Raw genomic sequence first — 18,969 nt, 5'->3', positions numbered from 1 at the left:
ATTTTAGTAACTTTCCCAAACGTGTACAGCTCAAAAATAGTGACGTTGTTGAGGACGGGGCCATCTTTGTGTCCCCGGGTCCTAATAACAGTGTCTGGCATGTTGTAGGAGGTCAGTATGTGATGGTTGAATGAATGGATGGATTTCAAACTCCAGGGACTGTCTGAGCATTGGGTGGGTGGGTGACTGAATGAGGTTTTTTTGAGATTCCATGATTGGGATTTTTAGCAAAATACAGTTGAGGGATGGTCAGGTGGCCAGGGTTTGGGAGTCGGAGCCATGTCCAGTCCTAGTGCGGTGGTGACCAGCTCTGGGAGCTTGGGCAAGTCACATAAGCGTTTCCTCTCATCAGCCAAGCAGAGTTGGGGATGAGCTGGATGGGTGGGAGAACTCTGAAATCACACAGAAGCCCAGAGGGAGGAGACCACCCCCCCAACCCCCCACCCCCCACCCGCCATGTAAAACATGGCAGAGCTGCGGGGGCTGCAGTAGGGAGCAGGGGTGTCTGGACTCTGCTTCTCCTGCATGCGGTAGATGCGCTGGTGCTCTGGGGGGGAGGGGCCTCGCATGCTCCCGTGGGCACATCCATGTGGACACTTGTATTAAGCTTGTTCTTCGGTGTGGTGCTGTGATGCTTCAGCAAGTTTGGTTTCCCCAGATGCCAGGAAAAGAGAACACTTTGGATAGCGAGGTGTTTCTCCCGTTCTGCCTCTGACGTCTTGTCCTTAACTTGAAGGTGGGGTGTTTTTAAGCCAATAACATAGACAACGCTGCTGCGTCAGGGGAGGCCCTGGCGAGTGAAATTCTTCCTTGAAAGCAGCCTGACCATTGGAGCATTCAGTCTCAGCCTTTGAATACTGATGGGGTGCCTGGCATCTGTTGGTCAGGATGCCCTTCTTGCCCACAACCTAGGTGGGCAAATGGTTCAAGCTCTGTACCATGAGAGAGATGGCTTGGCATTGAACTGGTTTCTATTACCCAGCTCTGTTTGAGCCCACTGGCCAGGCTGATGGCCAGAGCTGGGAAACAGTGATGCTGTGTGACCTCAAGGGGATGAGGCTCTCCCTGCCTATAAGTACCTCCTGGACACAGACGTCCCCACGCCCCCAACCCCACCCCAAGAGCTGCATGGGCGTAAGCAGCAAGGATTGAGGTGACTTGGATGCATCAGGGCTGCTTCCTCTTTAAAAGGTTGGGCACATGAGGTGGTGTACATGTGACTTAGCACAGTCATAGAAGCAGGGCGCTTTAGGGACCAGGGAGAAGAGGGAGGTGATAGGTGACTCTTCATGTCTACCTTTCCATGAGAGTTCGTGTAGCCTGGTGGTTAAGGGCACGGTTCTGGAGCCAGACCATCCAGCTTCCAGTCCTGTCTGTACTCTGTGACCTTGGGGCAAGTGGCTTATCCCCCTGTGCATCCGTTTCCCTGTCTGTAAAATGGGGATAGTTAGCTGCTATCTAGCTGTTTAATTATTATAATTATTATTATAATCATTTTGTTTATTATATATTATATTATTGTTATTATTATTTATTTATTATATTTATTTTGTGAGTGGAGGCATTGGGGCTCAGAGAAGTAAGGTGATTTGCCTAAGGCCACACAGTCCTTCATGCCAGCTGTGGGGCTTGAACATAGGAGCCCAGCCCTGGCTCATCTTACTGGAGCCAGGCCAGGTGGATTGGCTTGACCAGTGGTCCAGGCTTGCCCTCCACCCAGTGCTCTCCCCACCCTCTCTGTCTCCCAGTCAGGTTTCCAATCCCACCCATGAAATTGCAACCCTGTTACCTGGAATCTTGGGAATTTGCCTACTTGTAGAGCAGAGATAATTTAATCCTTTGGGCGGGCCACCAGCTAGGTGCTCTAAGTGTGTCCTGGGTACATTGGACCTGAGCCAGGTACAGATTCTTTCATTCCCTTCCTCCTGCTGTAGAATTTTTTAGAGAAGGGGAGCAGAGAGCAGGTTTGGCTCTTAGGATAAAGGAATGTGGGAATGGCATCCTTGGAGCCACAGGCGAGGCTGTGAGTGCTGCCTGTGGGTGGAGAGGGAGACTCGTGGCTGTGCTGTTACAGTGGCCTTGCAGCTTGGGAGCAAGCCACCAGCCTGTAATGGGAGCCGGTAGGGAGGGCTTCTGTTGCACAGGGCTGGTGCCTCTTCCCAGATGCTCCCAGATGTGGGAGATCCCAGCCGTCTTGCTTACTGTGCTGCTCTTCATCGCTGCTTCTTCAGATGTGGGGCGTAATCATGGAAAACACTTGACTGTAAATTCCAAACACCTTAGCAAGCTATTCAGGCAGGGCCTCCTGTAGTCCAGTCCCAACCTGCCTTTTCTCCTAGCAAACATGTATCGATCACCTAAGGTTCAGCCACCTGCCCAAGTCCCAGGCTCCGTCTCCATCCACACCTTTCTGCTGCATCCCCTGCACACGTGCCCTCCAACCAGCCCCTCGTCTGTTCCCCAGACCCACCAGCACATTCACATCCCCCTCAGCCAGAATGTTCTCTTCCTCTCGCTGCTGTTTTTTTGTTTGTTTGTTTGTTTTTCTTTTTTCTTTTAATCAAAGTCACACATGCAGCTAGTCAAAAAATCAAATAGTGTGGAAGGGACTATAATGACAGCTCCATTTCTTGCCAGTTGAAATAACATTCCTATTTCCAGGTGCAGCTCAAATGGCCCTTCTTCTGCCACACTTTCCAGATTGGATGTGCTCTGGAGTCTGTGGCCCGTTCCCAGGAGGAATAGTGTTTAATGCTGTGGCTTCTTCCCTGGGAGGCCAGGGAACTTGGTTTGGGTTGTCTTGGTGGAATTTGTGTTTTCTACTGAATACGTCGTGGAAATTCTTCACTTAGTCCTTTTTTTTTTTTTAATTGAAGTATAGTTGATTTACAGTACTGTGTTAGTTTCAAGTGTACAGCAATATATATATATTTATATATATGTGTATGTTTTCAGATTCTTTTCCATTATATAGGTTATTACAACGTATCAAATATAGTTCCCTGTTCTATACAGTAGGTTCTTCTTGTTTATCTATTTTATATATAGTAGTGTGTATCTGTTAATCCCAAACTCCCTATTTATCCCTCCCTTCCCCTTTCCCCTTTGGTAACCATGAGTTTGTTTTCTATGTCTGTGAGTCTGTTTCTGTTTTGTAAATAAAGTCATTTGTACTGTGTTTTAGATTCCACATGTAAGTGATACCATCACTTAGTCCTTTTGTTCCTAGAAATAGCAGTACCCCCTAAGCACACCCTTACTGGGCCTGAAGGTTTATGGATTGCAACTGGAGAGCACGAATGACAGATGGCAGGCCCCTTTGCAGTCCAGGCCCCATGCCACAGAGGTGGCAGGTAATCAGGAATGTCCGAGGGTGGCTGATCTGATGAGAAGAGCAAATGTGACTTTTGTCAACATTGGGGCCCATGGGAAATAAATGAAAAGGCAGAGCTGGCTTGAAGTTTTGCTCTCCCATGTGTGAACCTACTTCCTCCCACCCTCCCCCTACATCAGGGCCACCTGAAAACGCTAGGAGGTCTGGGGCTTCCTGTAGGTGAGGCAGGGACATTGACACAGGCCTGGTTTAGCTGGAGGTGTATTCCCACCACCTCTCATCTCTTTTCTGCTCACTGTTTCTGCCTGGTTTTCCAAATGAGCTGGCCCTTTGGCTGCTTTCGTATAGGGGTTCTCAACAAGGGCTTTCAGAATGCAAATGCCTGGACCTCCTATGCACCACCCCACCACATGCTCCTGATATACAATCATTCTCCCAACAGCCCCCCTTTTTTGCTGGGGTGGGGGGAAGGTAAGCACTGCTTTTGAGGAGTCATTTTTCTCTTGCTGGCTCCTAATTTTTTCCTTTTGATTAAAAAAGCAGAGACAAAGTATATTCTCCTTATGTATATACTTTTGTGAACTTGGGAGATGTATAAAGACACGATCTGAATTTTTTTTTGGTGGGGGGCGCTGTGTTGGCTCTTCGTTGCTGCATATGGGCTTTCTCTAGTTGTGGCAAGATTTTGTTGCGGTGCACAGGCTTCTCATTGCAGTGGCTTCTCTTGTTTCAGAGCACGGGCTCTAGGCGAGTAGGCTTCCGTAGTTGCGGCATGTGGGCTCAGTAGTTGTGGCTTGTGGGGTCCAGAGCACAGGCTCAGTAGTTGTGACTCACGGCTTGGTTGCTCCATGGCATGTGGGATCTTCCCAGCTCAGGGATCCAGGGATCGAACCCGTGTCCTCTGCATTAGCAGGCGGATTCTTAACCACTGCACCACCAGGGAAATCCGATGATTTGAAATTTTGAACTTGGGAATGCACTTTGACGTGCCTTGGAGTGCTGCGAACATCGCAGTTCCCTATAGAGGATTTTCTGCATTGCTCTGTTCCTGGTTAATATGTGTGTATGTGGGGTGATGCTGGATGGAGTCCTCGTGCCTCATTTTTTATGATTTCTGCACGTGCTTTCAAAGGGCCAGGGTGTGGTTGGAAGCACCATCAGGCGTCCATCCCCTATCACGAGCGTGATGAGGGTGCAGGTTCCGTCTGAGTCAGGACAGGACGCTGGCCGTTTTGAACTCAGAGTGCTGAAAGTTTTACTGTGCGTTGGTTCCCTTGATGTGGTTTGGGTTTCTTTGTCTGTTGTACGTGCCTCCTAAGGATTCTGGAAGTTCTGATAGGACTTTCCAAGCCCTCTATGAGGTCTGTGGCTTTGCTCCGGAAGACAATCCTTTCTCCACAAAGCACTGTGCCAAAAAAAAAAGCCTCTCGCTCCTGGCCTGCGTGGGAACCGGCTCCTGGACTGCTGACTCTGCTCTGGGTGTCATCAGCAGATAGACCCTGCACACAGTGCCGTAGATGGGCTGCAGGTGGAAATGGGCTGCAGGGGGAGGCCTCGCACCCATGGGTGGGTGGCTGTGGGGCTTGGAAAATAGGGAGGGGGCTGGGGGCGGGCCCTGCAGTCCCACTTAGGCATTTTACTGTGGTTCGACTTAGTGATGTCAGAGCTACTTGGAAACAGCAGACGGGAGTGAATTAATTTCTAATTCTGAAGCAGCCACTGGGCGGCAGATGCGAACATTGTTTGGCATTTAAGTAGCACTTTCTCGGTGTTTGAACCTTATTTCCTTTCTCTGGGAGGAAGTCTGGAGCAGAGATTCCTGGGCGTGTGGGAGCCCTGCCTGCCCATTGTGCTGTGATGTTTGTTCATTCACACCTCGAAAGGGGAGCCCCCGAGCACGCCCCTCCCTGCCTCCCTCCTCATCACACCTGCCTCAGGGGTGAAGCGTGGGAAATGCATTTGAATGGAGGGATGAGTAGATTTCACATGGTCTTTTTCTGGTCCTGAAAGTGCTGCTTGTCATGGGAAGTTGTTTTTTTTTGTTGTTTTTTTTTATCTTATTACTTGGTTTTTATTTTTGAGAAATTCAGAACGGAAGGTTGGGAATCCCCAGCTGTGTCCAGGTCAGGTGAGAGGACCGTGGCGAGTGAAGCTGCAGGGCCTGGGGCCTGTCCTCTGCAGGATCCCCAGGGAGGCCCAAGGACTATCTGCCAGGCTCAGCTCGCCCTCTTCTTTTCTGGTGGGCCCAGATCTGTGACTCCTTATCTTATCCTTGTGCTCTTGGGCAAGTCCCTTTTCCATTCTGGGCTCCAGTTTCCCAGCAGAAAAGGCAGGTGCTAAGCTAGATGTGCTCTCTGCCCAGCCCTTGCAGCTCCTGTTATATGATCCTTCGAGCTTACCTGGGGTGGAACACACATTTTCCACTCCCTCCCCGCCCTCTCAATAGAGAACAGGTCAGGACTTCCCTGGCAGTCAGGTGGTTGAGACTCTGTGCTTCTGCTGCAGGTGGCATGGGTTCTATCCCTGGTCGGGGAACTAAGATCCCGCATGCCACGCTGTATGGCCAAAAAAAAAAAAAGAGAGAGAGAACAGGGCAGACCTGTCCTGTTTTGCCCTCTTAGGGAAGAATTTGAGGAAGGGGTTTGACTCCTCCATTCTGGCCTTGCTGGTGTAATGCAAATACAGTGTTTATATCATTGATGTGGAGCCCTCCTTATAGAATCACACTGTTCCAGAGCTGGGCTGGCAGGGTGGGGGTGGGGAAGATTGCCTAGGTGATGCAGTGAGTGGCACAACCAGGCCAGAGACCCAGATCTCCTGATCTTGGGGCCCAGGCACTATCCTCCATCCTGCCCCTTTGAGAGCAACAGTAGTTATGAAAGTCAACGTGGAATGTCTCCATCACACGCAGCACAGGGTTTGTCCTGCTCATTTGTCCCCCGCCCCCAGGCCGAGTCTTCCAGGCTGTTCCCTGCTGCCCACTTGCTACAGGGGCTGCCCGAGGGGTCCCTTTGACCCCTGGAGCTGATCTCTGCACTTCCTACTTCCAGGGTCCGTTCCATTGGCTGCAGCTGTGTTTTCTCAAGTGTGTTCTGCAAGGTGTAGCTGATTATTTCAGTAAAACAAGGCTTCAATTGCCAAAGACAAACCTTGAAGAAGTGCCTTGAAACAAAGCCCAACAGTCTGCTTTCCTGAAGGACTTCCCAGAGTCTTTAACATGCTAATGTGCATTATGAATTTCCAAGAAGGGAGAATTAAAATGCAAAACGTGGGAATTTATTAGAAGGAAACAGGAGAGCCAGACAGCTAGGCAGGAACTGAAACCCAGGACAGGAAAGGCAGTTGGTGAAATTGTCTCCGTTTTCTTGTGTGTGAGTTTTTTTTTCTTTTTTTCTAATTTTAATTTCTGCCCTTTCTTTGTGCATCTTCATTCATTCATTTTCTTTTTCCTTCTCTCCACCCTCACACCCTGACTTTTTTTTAAAATTGTGGTAAAATACACGTAACAGCAAATGTACCATCTTAACCATATTTGTGTCCTGTTCGGTGACGTTAAGTACATGTATATTGTTGTGCTACTAACACCATCACCACCATCCATCCACGAAACTGTACATCTTTTTTTTTTTTTTCCTGTGGCTGCGCAGCTTGCAGGATCTTAGTTCCCTGATCGAACCTGTAACTCCTGCAGTGGTAGTGCAGTCTTAACCACTGGACCCCCATGGAAGTCCCAGAAACCTACATCTTGCAAACCTCAAATCCTACTCTATAAACAGTAACTCCCCATATCCTCTTCCCCCAGCTCCTGGCATTCTGCTTTCTGTCTCTATGAATTAGAGGTCTGTAGGACCTCATGTAAGTGGAATCATATACGATTTGTATTTCTGTGACTGGCTTATTTCACTTAGCACCATGTCCTCAGGGATCCCCCATGTCATAGCACGAGTCAGAACTTCCTTACTTTGTTTATCTTTAGAATTTCTAAGATCTCCAAATTCTTTTTTTCTTTTAATTAATTAATTTTTTTTAATTTTTGTGTATTGGCTGTGTTGGGTCTTCATTACTGCACGTGGGCTTTCTCTAGTTGTGGTGAGTGGGGGCTACTCTTCGTTGTGGTGTGTGGGCTCCTCGGTGCAATGGCTTCTCTTGTTGTGGAGCACGGGTTCTAGGCGTGCGGGCTTCCGTAGTTGTGACACGTGAGCTCATTAGCTGTGGTTCACAGGCTTCTGAGCACAGGCTCAGTAACAGTGGCTCATGGGCTTAGCTGCTCCGTGGCATGTGGGATCTTCCCAGATCAGGGCTTGAACCCGTGACCCCTGCATTGGCAGGCAGATTCTTAACCACTGTGCTACCAGGGAAGCCCAGAATTTCCTTCTTTTTTAAGGTGAATAATATTCCACGGACCAAATTCTGCTTATCCATTCATCCATCGATGGACACTTGGGTGGGTCCCATTCACCCCTAGCTTTTTCTCCTTCTCTGCTCCACAGGTATATAGAAAATGCCCAGCCCTCAGTTGTATATTTTATGAGCAGAGTCACAGAAAAAGAAGAAAAGAGGCTACACTGATTATCTCCTCTCCAGCCCTGGTCCCTGCTGTGTCACTCTCACCTGCCTATCTTCAGCTTCTTTCAGGCTCCCTTCTGAGGATGCTTTCATGACCTTACATAATGGTACAGTTGGGTCACTCCAGCTCCATTTTCTGAGCTCCTTCTGGCAGTCCATATCATTCTCCTCTTATCACACACTTTCCTTGTTTATTTCCCCTTCTTCTCCTGGTGCCTGACCCTGAGTGGGTGCCCCCTGCAGGCAGGTTGGAGAAATGAAGGTGCTGCAGAACTAAGGAGGTGCTGGCTCCAAGCCTGGCCCTGGTGGCCGACATGGGCTGAGAGGGGGCTTCCCTGGGTCCTCAGCACTTATGGACCACTTACTTCTGTTCTAGGCATGGATCATTGAATATGGCCTGCCCTTGAGTAGCCCACCCCCTGAGGATAGAGAAGTCCACTGAGGGTACATATACCCAGCTGTCCTTTCTCATAGGATGACGTGTTTTGGTTCAAAATTTATTTACTCCAACTGCCTCACTCCTAATATAAAGAAGGGGGAGGTGAGAAATCAACCCCAGATTTCCCTTGTAAGTCTCCGTGAGCCGGCTGACATGAGCAGCTTTGTACAGCAGAGGCCAGCCAGCCCCCATGCCTTCACATATATAGGGGGCAGGTAGGAGGAGGGACGGTTATCATTGACTGCACCCCAAGCCAGGTGTTGCCTGCAGTTACCTCAGTCAGTCTGCCAACAGCTCTCTAGGGGATTATTGCACACCTCTAGATTAAGGGACCTGCCTGAGGTCCCAGAGCTGGGATTCACGTCAGCTTGGCCAGCTCTAAAGCCTTGGCACCATGTGCCCACTGCTCCCCGCCTCTGCCCCTCCACATGCACCACCCTCCCAGCCAGCCCTCCCCACCTCCTCACGTAACCAAAGGTGAATCGATTACTGCCAAGGCCGGGTGAAGAATGTTGCTAGAAAGTGTTGGGGTTAGAAGGTGCCTTTATTTAGCAGTTCTCCAAAAGTGAGTGAACATCAGAATCATCTGGGGAATTAAGAAAAAACTAAGCCAGACAGAGAAAGACAAATATCATATGATATTGTGAAATCTAAAAAAAAATTTTTAAAAAAGATGCAAATGAACTTATTTACAAAACAGAAATAGACCCGCAGACATAGGAAACAAACTTATGGTTACCAAAGGGGAAAGGTGGGGTAAGATGGGATTAACATACACATTACCATATATAAAATAGATAACCAACAAGGACGTGCTAGATAACACAGGGAGCTATACCCAATATAGTAAGGGAAAAGAGTAATAAGGGAAAAAAGTAATAAGGGAAAAGAATCTGAAAAAGAATATATGTACACATATATGTGTGTATATATATGACACACAGATATATATAGAACTGAATCGCCTTGCTCTACACCTGAAACTAACACGACATTGTAAATCAGCTATACTTTAATCAAAAAAAAAGTTTTGAATCAATGTGTGTTGGGGTGGTGCCCAGATAGGTAATTTTAGACCTTTCCTAGGTGATTCTGATCATTAGCCTCTGTTCTGATCCTCCCCTTCATTTTCCAGTTGAGGACACTGGGGACCAGAGAGATGAGATGTCATAGTCAAGGCCACTTGGTGCTGTCAGAGCCAGCGAGGGCAAGGATCCAGTCTCTCGGCTCCTCGCTCTGGTCCTGTGTGTTTTCTTGCCCTGCCACACCCCTGCTTGCAAGGGGCTGCTGGGACCTGAGGAAATTCCATCCTCTGTAGGCTGGTCTTGCCACGCCAGGTAAGAAACCAAGAGGCGGCAGCACAGGCCGCCGCTGCAGACCTTCCCCAAGGTGGGTCTCTCCTCTGGGAATGGGCCTGGCAGGAGCCACTTCCTATTGACAGGCCCCAGCTAGGCCCCCAGGGATAAGCTGCCTCTGCTCCACTTGTGGCTCAGAGGCTCACAGTCTGGGCTTGAGAAATGCAGCCACATCTGGACTTTTCATCAAGAAGGAAAGCTCTAGATATAATGGGTGATGGGAGGGACAGGTAATTCCAGGAAAGCATGCTTGTATTGGGTGGGTGCCAAAATTCATTCGGGTTTTTCTGTAATATCGTGTGGAAAAACCCGAATGAACGTTTTGGCCCATCTAATATTTAGGGGAAGTGAGTAAGAGACATAGTACCGCTTCATCCTAGTTGGTATCATAAGTTGCACATGTGTTTGTTTGCCTGTTCATTCATTCAATAAATATTTCTTGGGCCCCCCCACAGTGAGTTACACACCATCATAGGCTTTGGAGATGTGCTGCGACTCAGACAGACAACACCCCCCCCCCCCCCCCGCCCCGGAGCTTAGAACGGTCTGGAAGGCCATGTACTAAGAACCATATGACTTAGCCCCTTGATGATAGGAATAGACATTTAATTTTCTCAACCATTCTTTCAAAAGAGGAAGCTGAAGCCTAGAGAGGTTAACGGTCTTGTGCAAGGTCACACCGTTAATGATGTGATCAGGTCTGTCTGATAGCAGAGCTTCCCTTCTGGGCCACCTGGTTGTACCACCTCTGTGTCAGGCTCCTGGTTTTCATCAGGGGCAGTGGTCAGAAAAAGCCAGACGAAATACAGAGCTTCGTTTGCTCTCAAGCTTGAGCAATGTCAAATAACTGTTAGAATTTAGTGCTAGAGAACCTCCGCTGTCCCTGAAATACCAGTTTTGCCTCTTCCAAAGAGAGCCCTTTGCATGTCGTGTACTTTATTTGCTCTGGCCAGCAGTGCACTCAGGAGCAGAGCATGGGTTTCATAGGCACGAGTCAACTACTCTCTTGGTTGACACACTCTCCTGCTTCTTCCTTTGGTCTTGTTTGCTTATAATGTATCCTCCATTATTGTCACCTCAAATCTTTTTCAAACGGGTTAGAATAGAAAACAAATTAAACAAAAAGGTACAGAGACACTGACCCTATCCATTCCCTGCCTGGGAATGTGGGGCCCAGGTGTCCAGCAGCTTCTTCTGGCTGGGTCAGGGGTTGTTCTTGCCAGTCTGTGGCAGAAAAAAAAGAAGGGGGAAAGTAGTATTTAATAAAGCTAAACTTAACTTAAAGATCAGTTTTATAATCAAAGGTAGTCTTTATTGATTTTCAAGCATTAAAAATGTCCTGTCTTTTAGGAAATGGTGATTGTGGCAGAGGGCAGTAGTGCTTGTTGCGTATATTGTTATTATTTTTATGTCCTGTCTTGGCAAAATAAAAACTTGCCAGTGGTGTGCCATTTCCTCTGTGGTTTTGCTAGCTGGTAAAATCCAAAATCTGAAAATGACCATTAATGTGGGTCATTGGTTTCCATGCTGTTCCTCTGAGCCCCAGGGTTCCTGGTGGGGGGATTTCTGCTTGAGAAGTGAGAAGAGGGTGCAGAGCTTTTCGTCCCATTTCCAATCAGAGGCACTCTTCTATTTTATATATTAGTTTCCGTATGATTTTGTTTGGAGGTAAAAGGGTTTTCCTACCATAGTTTGGAGACCCTCTGCCCTAGACTGTGTGTGTTGCGGGGAGGGGAGTGGAGGAGGGAATGCTGCTTTTGCAGGACTGAGCCAGTGTGGTAGCTTTACCCACAAATATTTCTTTCTACTCTACTGGTCAGGGCTCTTCAGAGAAACAGAGCCAATAGGGTATAGTGTGTGTGTGTGTGTGTGTGTGTGTGTGTGTGTGTGTGTGTGAGAGAGAGAGAGAGAGAGAGAGAGAGAGAGAGAATTGGTTCACGTGATTGTGGAGACTGGCCATTGCAAAATCTGCAGGACAGGTCAGCTGGAGACCCAGAGAAGAGTTGATGCTACAACCGAAGACTGGAGGCAGAATTCTTTCTCCCTTGGGGACATCAGGTTTTTTCCTCTTCGGGCCTTCACCTGATTAGATGAGGCCCACCCACACAATGAAGGGTAATCTGCTGTACTCAAAGTCTACTAACTTTAAATGTTCATCTCATCTATAAAATGCCTTCACAGCAACATGTAGACTAGTGTTTGACCATAGTTGGAGCCAGCATGGGTACCGTGGCTCTGCCGGGTTGTGGCATCTCAAGTTAACCATCACACCTACCCAAGTGCCTGGGGAATGTGATGGGGCTGACAGAGATGGGGAAAGCTGGTCTCTGCCTCCAGGAGGCAAGACTAGACACAGGAAGAAATTAAGAACAAGACTGTATATTTGAGTGCTAACTTGTAAAGATGAAATGTAAAAAGTATTTAGAGGAGATGAGAGGGTGAGGGATGGAGAATTCCAGGGAGATTTTATGGTTGGGGCTGAATGGAGAATGGAGCTTTCGCAACACAGAGGTCTCAGATAAGTGAGGGCACAGAAGACTTTAGAACCAGAGTGGGAACCTCTAGATAATAATAATACTTCTAATAACTAACGAGAACCTACTGTATAGCTCAGGGTACTCTGCTCAGTGCTCTGTGGTGATCTAAATGGGAAGGAAATCCCCAAAAGAGGGGATATATATATACATATAGCTGATTCACTTTGCTCTACAGTAGAAACTAACATAACATTCATTGTAAAGCAACTATACTCCAATAAAAATTAATTTAAAAATAATAAACTACTTAGAAGTAGTAAAAAAGAAAATACTTCTATTTGACTAGGTCTCTGAGTTTATTAAGGGTTTTCACACACATTGTTTCATTTGATGCTTGCAACAACCTTGTTTTTTTTTATTGAGGATCCCAAGGCCCAGAGAGGTTAAGGGATTCATCAGAAGTCACACAGCTTGCCAGTGGCCTGGCAGGTCTTCCTACTCCAAATCCTGCCCCTCATCTTTTACCCCCTTTGCTGGGCATAATGAAATCCATGTGAGTGTGTGTGTGTGTGTGTGTGTGTGTGTGTGTGTGTGTGTAGGGATGGGGGGGAGATTACTCCACGAAGGAGAAGAAAAGTTTTCTTCGCCCGGAAATCCTGTGAAACTGTAAAAATGGCCTGTTTTTCTCTCCCTCTCTCCCTAGGTCTTCCCTTCCCCCTTGACCTTCCTCATTAACCCCACTCTTCTCTTTTCTTGCCCTCCCCCAGACACGAATGCAGAGTCTGAATCCAGATCCCAAAGCCAGTTACACCAGTGTCTACGGAGCCCTCAAGAAAATCATACGGACTGAAGGCTTCTGGAGACCCTTGCGGGGCCTCAATGTGATGATGATGGGCGCGGGGCCGGCCCACGCCCTGTATTTTGCCTGCTACGAAAACATGAAAAGGACTTTAAACGCCGTTTTCCACCACCAAGGGAACAGCCACCTAGCCAACGGTATTTGCAAGCATTTGTCTGGAGTTAGAAAGGTCTCTCCTTCAACAGACCCTTCCCCAGGGTTCTCCTCCCCGTGACCCAGCAGCCTGACGCCTCATCTCCGCCACGCTTGCTTATGAATCAAGGACTCTAGAGTCGTGTGTGCACACGCACCTAAACACATGCACACACACACACGCGCGCGCGCTTTTTTTAACTCCCCTCCTTCACTCTCTGAAGCCTGGGGAGAATCAGTGACAGAGGTGTTTCGTTGTTGAGTGGGTTTTGCCTTTTTGCTTTTTTTTTTTTTTTTAAACATTCAAAGCAATTAATGATCAGATCTAGGGGGAAAACAAAAACCCTGAATAGAAACAAAACTTTTGAATGCTGGATTCCAAAAAAAAAAAAAAAGTTATCTGGACAGCTTCTTTGAGACTATTTAAAAACTGGCCCAACAGGTCTCTACAACGTCAAGATCTAACTAAGCTTTAAAAGGTCAAGAAGTTTTATGGCTGACAAAGGACTTGCTCCTGCGCAGAGGACGCAGAGGACGTTTCCCACCTAAACTTCTGGGGATTTGGGAATTTCGCCCCATTCTCTTCCGTTTGTTGCATCTCTCTGCAAAGCAAGGGCTGAAATAGTTTTCTTTTGTTGTTTTAAGGGAGCCAGGCGGGCGGGGGACCTGAGTTGGCCGCAGGCAACTGTTCTATAGGCTTGTCTTACCGGGCCGGCCGAGTGGTTATTTTCTCCTCCTGTGGGTTTGACATTTGTTGGTTTCTGTTTGGGTTTGGAGTGGGACTCTGGCTAGTGGCATAAGGAGTACTTACTTTAACGAATTTATTTTTCAGCAACAGAGAGGTAGATGTGACTGGCAACAACTTTTTACCCCTTCCCTTTTTTGTTCTACTCAGAACTAAAAAGCATCCCTCCCATCAGCAAAGCCTGGTAATAATGACTCCACCTGGCTGGTTGGCAGGCATCTGTTTTGCTTTTTAAAAGTCGGCGCCCAGTTGCATTTGTCCGGACGGTCCCCAAGATCTGCACTCTTGATGCTGTCCCCAAGTTCGTGGCCTCAGGGACCTCCTTTTGCTGAAACTGCCTTTTTAGTTCCTTGGTCCCAGAACCCCTTGAAGGCAATTTGAATGGAGCCCAGTTTATTTCCACTTCTGCCCAGCACTGGTACTGCTTCACTGTGGTGTGTGCTGTGGTCGTGTTTTGACTCTCTGGGGATGATCCTAAGTGTGTGAGGGGGAGGGAGGGGAATATAGATGCCTTTCTGAAGCGTTAGCCAGTGTCTCTCATTCTTCCCACCTTCCGCCGGTTAGGCGGTTATCTTTCATTACTGGACAGTGTCCCCCACAGAGGGAGGAAACCCAGAGCCAAAAGCAAAATTCCAGGCCGGAATGTGGCTTTTGAAGTTCCTGGTTCTTGAAGCCGGGCCAGAGGAGACCCTCAGATGGGCTCAGCCGTTTCTGAGACACGTCATCACTTTGCAAACTCACCCTGGAAATCTGACATATGCACATCTCCCTGACGTTCTTTTCCCATGGCCATTTGCTTGAAAAATGCCTGGATTTTTATTAAGGAATTTTCTTAAAGATTTCTCTTTTTTTCCCCCTCTCTCTGCTGTATACATGATATCATCCCCTTCGATTGCCCCAGCTTAAGGGCAGAGTGAGTTAATCTATAGACAAAGGCCAGGGACGAGAGAGAATTAAAATCTCGACAGTGGAAAAAGCCACCAAGTGTGGTTTCTGTTAGCATCCAGTGTTGGCAGGTCTGGCCTTTTCCTAGGGCAAACGAGGTTTCTGCAGGATCGAAATGTGAGTAACGGTGCCTGTGTTACCTTCCCCCTTTTTACCCAATATTTTCCGTGAGCACTTTAGGGTTTTAAGAGTCAATGCTCACCTGGGTGGAGTTGGTAGTGAGTTTTGCTTCCTAGAAAGCAAGGTCCAGGGTTCTGTCTGATTTTAGCTTCCAGGAACTTCCTCAGAAGCCCCGGCCCCAGAGGGTAATTTTTTGGAGTTTGTTTTGCAGGGATAGCTGGGAGTATGGCCACCCTGCTCCACGATGCAGTAATGAATCCAGCAGAAGGTAATGTTTCATGGTCCCAGGGAGTGGCATTAGGGGACGCGCAGAGGGGCAGGAGCAAAGGTGGGGGGTGGGGACAGAGGGTCGGCAAGGGGACTTCTGGCCCCCAGTCAGAATAAGCAGGGGAACTTGTGACCATGTTCTCAAAGGACTCAAGAAGGGACATGAGTGTTTGAGCTCTGGGATTTCTGTTTGCTTAAACAGAGCTACTCAGGATGTGACCTGAAGACCAGTAGCATCAGTGTCTCCTGGGAGCGTGTGAAACACGCTGATTCTCAGGTTCTACCCCAGACCTACTAAATCAGAATCTCTGAGGGTAGAGACAGGATACCTGCTTAACAAGCACTCCTGGTGATCCTTTTGTGTGCTTTTACATTACTCTGAAAACTGTGTGTGCATGTGTGTGTGCTCACGTGCATATACGCGCGCGCGCGTGCGCGCACACACACACACACACACACACACACACACACACACCCGCTGACCCTTGTTAACCATTATCAACCCTAGACAAATTTGGAAGGAACCAGTCAGAGGCCATTCATTAGTTATTATGGGCTTATGTTCAATTTGCTTTCTTAAAAGAAATTTGAAATTACTATGGAAAATTTCAAACAGGCAAATGTAGGGAAAAGTGTGTGGTGAACCCCCATAAGCGTATCACTCTACTTCATAAATTAACATTTGGCTATTTTGTTGTAGCTCTCTCCTCCCACATTACCTTTTTATTCCCTTTTGAATTTTGGGAGCATTATAAAGCAGTTCTTAGCTGTGCAGATGAGTTCTGTCAGCTTTTTCTATATCCTTGCATCCTTAGCCAACTTGGGTCTGGATAGTGAGGAGCTTTTGGATCTCAGCTGGGTTATTCCCTGTGTGAGATGTGGAACTCTCTTCCTCTTTTCTCCCCCACCTGAAAATGGTCCCTTGCCAGAAGGGACAATCAGAGGTTAAAAAGTGCAACATTTTAAGTCCTGTGTTATACGTTTGTCAGAGTTTGTCTTTTAAGGTTAAAATTTATTTGCTCTCAGCCACCTCCCATGCCTTAGCAGATAGGAAGCTGGTTCTGACCTTCAGGGATGTGATGGGTCACATTGGGAGGTGGGCTGCTTTTTCCGTGTGTTTAAAGCAATCCATAGTCAATGACCAGTGTGTTACCCCACGTCAACCAGGCAAGGATTTTATTTCTATTTTTTTTAAAGGAGAGAAAACTGGGGTTCAACTCCCCCCTCTTCTCCTTAACATTATATTGATCTAAGGACGTTATTTCTTTAAAAGTAAAGCATGCGATATGTGTTTATCTTGCAGTGCATGGGGATAATTAAAACTCTAAGCTTAAGGGACCACAGTATTTGCCCCATGTCCTTTGACCCACCAGTTACTTTTGTGTTAACAAAGCCAGGGTCTTTATTGGAGTTTGTCCTTGAACTTGGGCAGACTAGTGTCTCTTCCAAGAGCACTGAGACCTAGAAGTTAGAAACACTGTCAGAGGTACAGACCACTGAGGATAAAAGACGGGCCACGTGTCCAGTAGACGTACTGGACCAGAGGAGGACAGAGGGGCCAAGAGCAGGATTTAGAGTCTCAGCGTGTGTGATGCCTGAGGCAGCTAGGACCTGGGGGATCAGCTCCGGGAATCTAGTTTGAAGTGGCTGCCCGGTTTGGGGCCACCTTAACCAAGAGTCAGGCAGGAGAAACGTCAAGAAACAGCCACCTCCTGGCCCGGGGTCCTGAAGGCACATGTTTAAATGGGACGCCCTGGAGCTGGGCCTCGGTGGTTTCTCGGGCTGGGGCTGGGTGTGCGCGAGCTCTGCGTGCCCTGTTACCCGTGTGTCTAAACTTGCTTGTTTCTCTTTACGGCTTGGCTTTCCATCTCACTCCGACCCGGGGTGGGGCCAAACCCAACCACCCTCGGCCTGACCACAGTTGTGAAGCAGCGCATGCAGATGTACAACTCGCCGCACCCGTCGGCCCTCAGCTGCATCCGGACGGTGTGGGGGACGGAGGGCTTGGGGGCCTTCTACCGGAGTTACACCACGCAGCTGACCATGAACGTTCCCTTCCAGTCCATCCACTTCATCACCTACGAGTTCCTGCAGGAGCAAATCAACCCTTACCGGGGTTACAACCCGCAGTCCCACATCATCTCAGGCGGGCTGGCCGGAGCCCTGGCCGCAGCCGCCACCACCCCCCTGGACGTCTGCAAGACCCTCCTCAACACTCAGGAGAACGTGGCCCTCAACCTGGCCAATGTCAGCGGCCGGCTGTCGGGCATGGCCAACGCCTTCCGGACGGTGTACCAGCTCAACGGCCTGCCCGGCTACTTCAAGGGCGTGCAGGCCCGCGTCATCTACCAGATGCCGTCCACTGCCATCTCCTGGTCCGTCTATGAGTTCTTCAAGTACTTCCTCACCAAGCACAAGCTGGAGAATCGAACTCCTTACTAAAGGATCGGGCTGTGGGAAGTGATTCCAGAGTCTTTGGTGGTGCAAAGGCTTTCCCTGCCTGCCCGCTCCCCTGCCCTCACACCAAGATTATTGGGGCAGGGCGTTGGCAGGATGGGCCTTCTGCTCCCTGACACCTTAGCGAGAGGAGAGGACAGGACAGCCGCTTACCCGACGGCCGTCCGCAGGGACATCCCAGGTGGTGGAAGGTGGGGAAAGACTGGCAGGGGAGCGAGAAATTGCTTTTTCTCTTCCTCCCTCCCCTCCGCCCCCCTCCCCAGAGCCATGTAGCTTTTTTGCTTCAGTGTAGTATCTCCTCCCCTAGAATCATTGGTAGACCACACAGGAGGGAAGAAAATGTGCAGTGATGGAAAACATTAAAGAGGAAAAAAAAAAGTATGTATATAAAAGTTCCAGTACACAGTATAAAATAGATGGATAATGTTTATCCTTTATTTTTCTATGTAGACGTTTTTGGATTTGCGTGTGTGCCTGTGCGTGTGTACAAACAAGTGTTACAGCTGGAAATATAAAGCTGTTTAAAAAAAACAATAGAGGGCTGAATTCTTCCATCAGGTTAAGCCAAAAGGCACCAAAGTAATACATTGCTCCACGTGGCCTAAAATTGTTGCACTCCCCCCCACCCCCATGGAAGTTCCACTTGAATGTAAAATAATAAATAGAAGGTTTATATTTTGAATTTCTCTTTTCATAGGGGAAAAAAGGTACGTTGAAAAAAAAAGTCAAAATAATGGTATAATGCTTTAAGCTACTTTTTATTTTTATTCAATCGGTCACCTTCATGTGCCTTTTCCCTTTGTTTTTTCCTAGAAATTCCAGGACTAAAGATCTGGCCCTGGGGCTTTTCCTCTTGCTGTGTGCACGCCCCCAGGCACACGTACTGGGCATCAGTGCGGCTCACGCTGGAGCACCGTGGCCCCCAGTGGAATTAGTGTGGCTGGTCTTACACTTACTGAAACCATTTCCTTTCCTTGTGGGTGACGTGAATGTATGCCTCGCAGGGCCAGCACTTAGAAGCCCTTGAAATGCCAACGCTTGGCTACTTGTTGGGCAGGCGAGTGGGATAAATCCTACCTTGATCTTTGGACTTAATTCTCCATCAGTCTTTTAACCCAGGCACTTCAGGTATTCTTGTCTGTGTGTGTGTTTGACTAAATCTCCTGATCTCCTGTGTTTCCCTGTGCAGTTTCAGGGGTTTAAAAAAACACAGCAAGCATATCTACAGCATTTGTAGATATTTTCTCCATCACAGATTTTCTCCTTAACGAGC

The 18,969-nt window shown here is 48.1% G+C and overlaps 1 protein-coding gene across 4 annotated transcripts in view; it reads left to right on the top strand.

Annotated features, from left to right (window-relative positions):
* SLC25A37 (solute carrier family 25 member 37) overlaps window positions 1-18,113 on the top strand; it is a 39,712-nt gene extending 21,599 nt beyond the window's left edge. Inside the window, exons 2-4 of one of the 4 annotated variants that reach the window (XM_057723215.1) lie at window positions 12,939-13,167; window positions 15,184-15,240; window positions 17,161-18,113. In XM_057723215.1, coding sequence (XP_057579198.1) covers window positions 12,939-13,167; window positions 15,184-15,240; window positions 17,161-17,681 — 807 coding nt within the window. In that variant the 3' untranslated portion in view covers window positions 17,682-18,113. Of the gene's footprint in view, window positions 1-12,938; window positions 13,168-13,240; window positions 14,970-15,183; window positions 15,241-17,160 lie in introns of those variants that run through there. The other 3 variants (XM_057723216.1, XM_057723218.1, XM_057723217.1) reach the window with 3 other exon arrangements.
* The last annotated feature ends 856 nt before the right edge of the window (window positions 18,114-18,969 follow it).

This window comes from Hippopotamus amphibius, chromosome 2, assembly GCF_030028045.1.
Source record: "Hippopotamus amphibius kiboko isolate mHipAmp2 chromosome 2, mHipAmp2.hap2, whole genome shotgun sequence".
Classification (NCBI taxonomy): domain Eukaryota; kingdom Metazoa; phylum Chordata; class Mammalia; order Artiodactyla; family Hippopotamidae; genus Hippopotamus; species Hippopotamus amphibius.
Note: the sequence above shows the minus strand (reverse complement) of the source record. Positions and strands in the feature narration are given on the sequence as shown.